The 9,157-nt window shown below is 34.1% G+C and overlaps 3 protein-coding genes across 3 annotated transcripts in view; 1 reads left to right on the top strand and 2 right to left on the bottom strand.

Annotated features, from left to right (window-relative positions):
• Positions 1–248: 248 nt before the first annotated feature.
• On the bottom strand, positions 249–1,728 carry LOC18032258 (BSD domain-containing protein 1). The gene has a single exon (XM_006419701.2). It carries the CDS (start codon positions 1,578–1,580, stop codon positions 396–398), a length of 1,185 nt encoding a protein of 394 aa, XP_006419764.1. The 5' UTR covers positions 1,581–1,728; the 3' UTR covers positions 249–395.
• Positions 1,729–2,055: 327 nt separating this feature from the next.
• Positions 2,056–7,681, bottom strand: LOC18032809 (calcium-binding protein 39). The gene is made up of 11 exons (XM_006419700.2): positions 7,359–7,681; positions 6,635–6,799; positions 6,429–6,547; positions 5,977–6,051; positions 5,560–5,653; positions 5,414–5,473; positions 5,033–5,098; positions 4,847–4,945; positions 4,061–4,105; positions 2,505–2,607; positions 2,056–2,383 (listed from the first exon to the last, which is right to left on the bottom strand). Exons 1-11 carry the CDS (start codon positions 7,479–7,481, stop codon positions 2,295–2,297), a joined length of 1,038 nt encoding a protein of 345 aa, XP_006419763.1. The 5' UTR covers positions 7,482–7,681; the 3' UTR covers positions 2,056–2,294.
• A 1,296-nt stretch (positions 7,682–8,977) lies between these two features.
• The window catches only part of LOC18032264 (F-box/LRR-repeat protein 4), a 4,784-nt gene continuing 4,604 nt past the window's right edge, over positions 8,978–9,157 (top strand). The window contains exon 1 of the mRNA XM_006419698.2: positions 8,978–9,156. Coding sequence (XP_006419761.2) covers positions 9,085–9,156 — 72 coding nt within the window. The 5' untranslated portion in view covers positions 8,978–9,084. The remainder of the gene's footprint in view (position 9,157) is intronic.

Raw genomic sequence — 9,157 nt, 5'->3', positions numbered from 1 at the left:
ATAACCACAAATGCAGGCATCATTCTTAGCAACGATAAAATACCGATAATAGTTCTTAGAAACAAATATAGAGCAGCAGGGTTGGGAACATTAAAGGCTTAAGATGAGGATAGAATTTTGTAAGGAAAGAGACAGATATAAAAGGAAGTTTCTACCATAGCATCATCGTGGGTTCCCGCAAAAACTTGCATTAAAAGAAATTCTGATCAATAAAAATCATAAAATGTGATTTTAATATGAATCCAGTTACTTGGAATTTTCTATTGAATAAAATATTTACAAAATAAATTACAATGATCAAATAAATTATTTAAGACAAACTAAATACATCATTATTCTGAGAGTAAAACACATGTTATTAATTCAGAACACTTTTGTCCTGGAGTCATAACTAATCATGATTTAACTGGTTGATCGTCATCTTCAATATCCCAGCTCAAATCCTCATCTTCCTCAGCAGCATTCAACTGCTTTCGCAAATCAGCTCTACTCACGCTGCTGACAGCATCACCCTTATTCTCATCATTGCTCCTAATATCCTCAATCTCATCCCACCCAAGATCTTCCTCCTCAGGCATAGACGGTTGGCTTGAGACCACCGACACATCACTATCTTTGCACGAATCAACATTCTCTGCCTTCTCCTTCACAACCACAGATTTCTCACTACTATTTTCCTCGCTCCCAGAATTTCCATTCCCTGACTTCTCAACATCATTCTCATTGACTAAATTCTCAGCCGAGTCTCCCTCCTTCGGCTCCAAATTTCCACTTGATTCACCCTTAATCATAGACACACCACTCTCATCATCGTCATCAAAATCCCAACTCAAATCCTCATCCTCATCCATAGAAATGACTCTGTTCACCAGCCTAGCTCTCGCCTCCTCCGCTTGTTTCAACTTATGCACCCCATAAAAATACCTACTCCAAAATGTTTCTTCATCAACAACTTCATTATTCAACACAACCTCCCTATAAATCTCTCCAATAACCCCATTTTCCTTGAGCAGTTTCTCAATTTCAACCATTCTCTCACCATCCAACTTAAAACCTAATTTCCAACTCCCAAACTCTTCTAAATCCTCCGGTTCCTTACAATACGTATCGTAATTGCTCTGAAGCGAATTCAATTGCATTTCAAAACGACTATAAATTTTAACATCACTCAACCGTCTACTACCACTTCGACTATTATTATTAATATTATTATCAGAACCAGAATCGTATTGATCTTGTGATTCGGTTAAGAGATTGCGCTTACCCTGAGAGATAATATCAGCCGTCGATTTCCAGACGGTGGAGCCGATGTCGTCGATGGCTTGGCCGACAGACTCCAGCGACTCTTGCGCGACGGAGGCGCCGATCTCGAAGGACGCAGGTAAGTCCTTGACGGCGCGCGAGGCGGCCTCGCGGATCACAGCGGTCTCCTTTTTCAGGCCGGATCGGAAATCCTCGAAGTCCTTTTTGTAGGATTCGATCACCGAGCCCCATACTGAGTTCAAATTCGGATTCGGGTCCGGGTTTTCCGACTCAGAGGGTTCTGGATCTTTAGAGAACACGGACTTGAAGAAATTCATCGAAGGTTTCGTTTTTCTTCCTTCCTCTTTTGGTGTTTCTCAGGGGTTTCGAAGAGGAATCTCGGTATGCCAGCAGGAGACGCCAGAGAGAAAGTGCAAGAATATATAATTGTCAGCTAATAGAGTTTCCACTAATTACTGATATTGTAATTATTTAAATAACTAATTTGATTAATTATAGAGTTCTAAAATCTTGTATTATTATTAATATTATTATTATACGGGGGGTTTAAAAGGGTTAAAGTTGAAGGTTGTTTAGCAGTTTTGAGGATTTACAGCCCACATCTGAGAGGGAAAGAAACTGACAAGATGTTAGTTAACTTGTCCGGCTATTAACTGTATTAACTGTCACGCTTAACAAACATAATCCCTAAATCGGCAGATGTTGTACCACCAACGGTTGACATAATCTCAAGTCAATATTATGAAAATGATCTAATGGGAAATGAACATATCTAACAATCAAAACCAGCTCTGTCCATCTACAAACAATTTGCTTTGATTTGCTTGATGAAAACGATACAACACCAATTATAAAAACCAGATCGGTTTTGTTTCATAACTTGCAAGAACAGGATGTGCCGCATTTACAACTATGCATGTATGACTTGTCTTTCCACTCGGCAAATCATAGCAGCAGAAAAATCATTTTAATTTTAAATATAGATAGAATCTCATTACAAAAGGAGATGCAGATGACTCGGGATTTGGAACCTAGCAGTCATGATTAGGCAGACCAGACACTCTTTCAATTTCCTTCATGATCAGTTCCTTTTCCTCTTCAAACTGGTCGTCATCCGCACCTGCAAAGTATTATTCTCTGAGTGATGATCTTGAAGCACAAGTAAGATTTTCACCGAGGGCTTTCCTAAACGACATTTCAAATATAAATTTCAGGCCTCGTGCCAGGCAGCATGCAATTACCTTTTCCAACAGAGAGATTGCGAAGCAGCTCCAGCAATTTTTCATGGTTTTTCGCCAGAATAACCTTTACTTCATGGGGCTTGTTAGGATTAGCAACAAAAACCTACATGTTAGAAAGGAGGAGAATGAAAGCAAATGAGAACCAAATTTAAGTGGAATTATTTTCATCAACTAATTATCTGTGTCACAATAGTTAACATGCATTCTTCAACTCATTGGTCCCCTTTCACATATCAAAATTTAAAGGGTGATTTGTATTCTCCCACACAAGATAAAAATATTCATTGCACTCTGAGGAGGATTCAAAATCTGGAATAAATTCCCCAACTGTTCTGTCACGTGGAATCTTGTCAAAAAAAGAAGTAAGTGGATCCACTAGCTTTTGCTCTCACTGTCTGTCAATACTAGCTCAGGATGATCATGAAATGAATATTTCAAGATCGTTGAAACACTTCACATATCAAAATGCATCCATAAACTTGTTCAATATTCAAAGGATGGCACAAACTCCCTGTTACTTTCAGGTGGGAAGCAAGAAGGCAGGATTTGGGGATAAGTGCTCTATCGCCCACCAACTCATGCCATTGAAAAATTTTCAAAAAGAGCATTTGTTTTATTTCTTCTTTTAAGAAAATTTATATATCCATCTGAGCAAGTAGAATTGATGTCTTCCCAATAGATATCCCAAACCAAAGACAATTAATTTATGTGCTAAAATAAAATGGACTCCGGTTCTACCGAATGAGTGGTACTGCACCCATGGGAAACGTATTGGGATCAAGTCATGACATTGTACCCAATTGTGGATGAGCCTAAGGCATTAAGGGTGCGTTTGGCACACTGTATTGTATTATGCTGTATTGCATTATTTTAATGCTGATGTATTGTATTATGCTGTATTATATTAGCATTGTATTATAATAATACTGTGCAATGTTTGACACTACACTGTACTGTATTAATTTTTTGTAATTAATTTAAATTTTATATTTTATTATATTAATATTTATATTCTTATTAATTTTAAATTAATATTATTCAAATTTGTTCATATTTAAATATTTATTATTAGTTATATTATATTATAAATTTATTAATAAATTATAATATAAAAATATAATATAATATTATTAAATAAAAAATTACATATTTATTAATTTATATTAAATTATAATTTAAAAATAAAAATGTTATATAATATTATATTAAATTAAAAAGTTATCTTTATTTTTTATTATTATTATAAACAAAAACAAAAGTTAAAACAAAAAGCAAATGGAAAAGAAAGAAGAAGGAAAAAAAAAAAAAAGAAATGCAAGCCGCCAAAGAAGGAAAAGAGGAAAAAAAAAAAGGTAAGCTAATGCGGCAACTGCCGCATTAGCTACAGTGCCTTTATCTCATGTGATGTTTTTCCAAACATGGTATTGGTATTAACTTAATGCAAATAGTAATTTAATACCCCCTTAATACTACAACCAAACACACCCTAACAGCTTTGTTGATATATAGACAGGAAGGGAAAATGAGAGAGCATGAAGAAAATGGAATATCATCACCTTGAAAATGTGGAAAGCTGAGATCTGAATATTTTTGCTCGAATCCTGTTAGTCCAAAATTAAACAGAGAAGAAACGGTTAGGAGCAAGGTAAAAGCTGCAAATATCTACCGAACACGAGATTTTAGACTATTTTAGATTTGGCAGTCCATTCATTCACAACCAACATTATCATATCACGATTCAAACCTTCGAACTGTAAACCAAATCTTATCTTATCAGAAAGATGAAAAGAAACACAGTCCTTCGTGAAACAAAGTCCAAGAACAAAAATAATACTAATAGCCCCTAGCATAGCAAAAATTACTAAAACATTTTACTTTCCTTCAAGCAGAAACTCCGCTCCCAAGGGTTGTCTAAGATGGCCTTTGATCATTATCAGCTCTTATTCTCATTCTAATTTGCATAAAAAGAAGATTGATCATGGTGGAAAGCATTTTAGAAGATATTCTTCTGGGATAACTATAAAAACGATAAAGGAATGAAATGCTTCAAGACATCAGACCAAAGAAAGCCAACAGTTAAATTCTATTACAGAGTCCAGCATGGGAATAGAAGCATCTTTATGTTGTTGACAAAATATTGAAGTGAAACAAATAAAATCGTGTACGCCAGAAGAAAAAGACAGCCCAAGCTGAATAAAAGACAGCAAAAAAGATAGTGAACATTCATGATTTATCATAAAAGGGAATCACCATAATGCTGCCCAGAAAAGTACCACTACTGGTCATGCAGACAAAAGATGACCAGAAGAACCACAAAGCACATAAGGAAAGAATTAAAATACCTTCAGCAGTGTCATCATGACTTTCAAAAATCGAACTTCTAAAATGTATCTCTTCATTATATGGGAATTTGGAGGCTCCAAAAGAAACTCCGAGAGAAGCTAAATCCATGAAGACTACATAATTAGTAAATCTTGTAGATCTAAATAATGAAAGGGACCAAAGTGGAAACTCTAGCCTGAACTAACCTTCAAAGATTGCCTTCTTGTTACATAATTAGAAGACGTCAACAGTTTCTCATACAGATCAAAGAACTGGAACAACAGTATCTCATCAGATACGCTGAAACGATAAAATGTAAATCAAATTTATGAATAAAATTTTGAAAACAAATGCTATTTTTGCTCCCTGCACCATGCAGATGCATAAAATCAAGGGCATGTGCACTTGATTGTCTCAAAAACAACAAATACTCAGACCTTTTAAAACTGTTTTCTAATAAACTTTAAGCCAAAGAAAATTAGTAGGTGGAAACACATTCAATCTTGATTAAGAGTTCTGAAGCAACACTTCAGCCATATGTAGATCTGTCATGAATACCATCACACAGAAATTAAGTGAGTGCATACCTCATCATAATGAGCAGTCAAATATTCAGAGACTACGGTTAAATGTTTTGTAAGCAGATCCTGTCATTCAAAAGGAACCATAAGCATAAAAGTTCAATAGGTAAATGTCAAAAAAATATGGCAGATAACAAACTAGTAAGTCTGACCTTGAAGGTAGAAAATGCATCTGAAGCAACGTCAAAGGTAGGTAACTCCACAAATTTGAAGAATAATTCGAAGCTTGCAGACTCTAAAATGTATCTGAAAAATCACTATAAATTTAACTGCATGAAAAGATGAAACATAAAGGGGCACATACATTTTTCTGCAAGAAAAAAACATATCAAAACAGTGGATTCCATTATGGAAATTTTATTGCTTTGACAAAGCGGTGGGTTTTCATAAATTTTTTATGAGATCTAAGTATCTCAGTTCTGAAAGCTTGACCACTTATTCCTCCAACTACATGCAGTTCTCTATGTTGCATGTCGGGTTCATTTCACATTTAAATGAGTAATATGGTCCTTTCTGTCCACCATAAACAACCCAGAAAGAAACAGACAAGGTGCAAAGAAATATCTTACCTAGCAAGTGACGGAAATTTTATGCACTCCCTCAACATAATTCCACAATGTAAAGCAACTTCCTTATTATCATAGCTGCTTGTACAAAAAACAATGTGTCACACGCAGTATTACCATACTTGATTTGTATATTGAAAACAATAGATAAGTGTAAGAAGACGGTAATCAACTACATTTTTGGGTCAAGATAGTTCCTTGAATGAACAGTCACTGAGTACAACTAAACAATCTATGAAATAAAACAGCAACAATTAACATATGTACAGAACCTCAAGCCTATAAATAGAATCATCATCTTTCCAAATGATAGTACTCGGGCCTCCCCAGGTGACTAAATTGGCCATATCTACACAAGATAGGATGACCGGATATGGTGAACAACCCATTCTCAAAAAACATAGAAATAAGGCACAAAAGCGTAAGTACAAATGAAAAATATGGCATAAAATTACCAGACGACAAGAAAATCCAGTAACTCGAAATGGTTCTCAATGAATTGTACACAGCAATATGTGGAGTCAACTTTTTGCTTCAACAATATGGACCAGCAATGCACTAAATCCTTTCTCGCCTATATCAAACAAACAACATATACATCATTGAGAGAAAATACATAATCTACATGCATGAAAATGTTTAAATAGTTGTGATAACTTACTTCCCATCCCAGTATTGGCAACTTGTGAACTAGAAGGATGAGAACATCCTCTTTACAAACTTCAGTTGCCAACTGTAAAACTTGGTCTGCATTTGGTTCAACCTCCCCATCTCCAGAAAGCATACACCTCATTGTTACAAAATTCTTTTCAATTTCTTCCATTGCCTGCAGTAAATACACGAAAGAAAGGTATCAACATCCATAGAAATAACTGGCCAAAAGAGAAATCCGGTCCAATATCACTTATGGACTCCTTTAAGAATATGTCTATGTATGAATTAACATGTAAGCTAAGTGACTGTGTCAGTCTCTGCTCCACAAGATTGTAGCATTTGCTTTCTTCTTTAGGGTAACATGGCTACTGCAGAAAGCAGACTTCACACTTCCACAAACTGAAATCATGCATTCACCAAGCAAGCAAAACACAGTGGTCGCATTCGTAATCATCCATTTCAAGTATTTGATTTCTCTGTCTCTCTCTTTTCTTTTCTTTCTTTTTTTTTTTATAATTAAATTCTCTAAAACAATGAATGTACAGTAATGCCAACGAATATAACTATTCAATTTAGCAGTCCACAGTACAGCAAAAGCAATTGATAGAAAATCATCATATTACGAACACAATCCACACAACCCAAATGAAAATTTCTTCATTAACAACAATTCAAGGCTAACCCAGATGAAAATTCAAGCATAAAACAGAGAAATTGAATCAAAATGATACCTTTTCGAGGGCTTTGACTTCAACAACGGTCTTGATGTCGAGAGCCATTAGGCTTACCTTGGTCGCCTTCACCACCTCCAGAGGCGTTTTAGGCCTTGACGGCTTGAAGAATGAGAACGACATGATCGATCGTCGTTTTGAATCTGATCAATTCAAACTCTCTTTGTATCTTCTTTACCTTTGCTTTATTATTGCTCGTGTTTGGTTTTTGTAGTCTCTTTTGTTATTAGGTCGCCTGATCATGCATTTCACTGTTTTTTTTGTTGATTTTTCGTAGAGTTCTACAAAATTGAAAATGTGGAAAAATTAGAACAACCAGAACAAGCTGTGTTGAAACTAGACATCAATTATGACTTTAGTCCCTCAAGTTTTATAGAATCTTCAACAAGTTCAATAATATTACAAATATAGCAATTTAGGGCCAATTTGGAATTAGATATAAGCTATTTCTGTTGGGCCGATAAAAAAAGTTGTTAATTTAAAAAATATTTTGATAGTTGATAAATTGTATTGGTGTAGTTGATGTGAGTTTAAAAAGTACAATAAATGTGCTTATAAATGTTATTATGAAAGTACTATTTTATTGTAAAATAACTAAAATAAACATAAGTTTAAATTATCTATTAAAATAAGTTTAATAAAATTGTTTAAACATGTCTTTTTTTCGTTTTAAAGCATTTAAAATTACATAAAAGTGAAAAAATTTAATTAAAATAAAATATAACGAATTTTATAATCTATTAAATAAAATATGATAAAAATTCATATTAATACACACATCCAAATAAAATAAAAAAATAATATGAATTACATTTACATTAAATTTATTACAACAATTTTTCTCAATCTTTCTGTTTCTTGTGATCTAGAGTTATTAATATTATGATACTCTTCTTAAGTGCCGTTGTTTCTTTCTATTTCTTCGTAAAAAATTGAAGTAGGATCATTTTCAATGTTGTCAAAATGAATATCACAATGTGCATTCCTCATTGTGTATTGTACAATGTTATAATTTCAATGAATATTTATGCAATCATATGTAAGTTTTATTAATTCTAATAATAGAAAATAAAAGTAAAATACAAAAAATGTGAATTCATTAGATCAAAATTTTGATATTAAAGAAAATGTATAATAGCTAGAGCTGTAATATAATATTTAATGGTTTATATATTAGGGTCAGACTACAGTGCAACTGTGGTACCGTGCCACAGTTGCACCAGCCGTTGGATCCACTCAAATGAATGGGGTCCACTTGAATAAGTGGGAATCCAACGGTTGGGTGCAACTGTGGCACGGTACCACAGTTGCACCACAGTTTTATCCTATATATTATAGTTATCTTTTTATTAAAACGATAAAGTTGAGATTTTAAAAAAGTGTGATGACTTATTTCATGAGCTGATTATAAAAAATAATTTTCCACTTATTTTTATAATTTTTGTTAAAAGTCGTAAAATAAGTAGGTCATAAAATTTTAACCTTGTCACAAATTACCCAATAATTGTGATTAGTGTTATCGTTTTATGACAGTGATGGTAATTACGACAAAAAGTAGGGGCATTACTGGTAATTAAAAGCACCATAGAAGCTTGTAACCGCCGACTCCGCCAATCGACCCGACTGACACAACGTAATAAGAAGACAACAATCAGAACAAGCGCGTAGAAATCACAATTCACAAAATTCAATCATCAATCGTCAACTAATCATTTGAGATTTGATAATGCGAGGGCACGATCGGATCAACACGTGTCTGCCGGACGAGGTGATTCTGGAGATATTCCGACACCTCGATT

This window comes from Citrus clementina, unplaced genomic scaffold (genome assembly GCF_000493195.1).
Source record: "Citrus clementina cultivar Clemenules unplaced genomic scaffold, Citrus_clementina_v1.0 scaffold_9, whole genome shotgun sequence".
Taxonomy (NCBI): domain Eukaryota; kingdom Viridiplantae; phylum Streptophyta; class Magnoliopsida; order Sapindales; family Rutaceae; genus Citrus; species Citrus x clementina.
The sequence above is the reverse complement of the archived record's forward strand: the minus strand, read 5'-3'. Positions and strand labels throughout refer to the sequence as shown.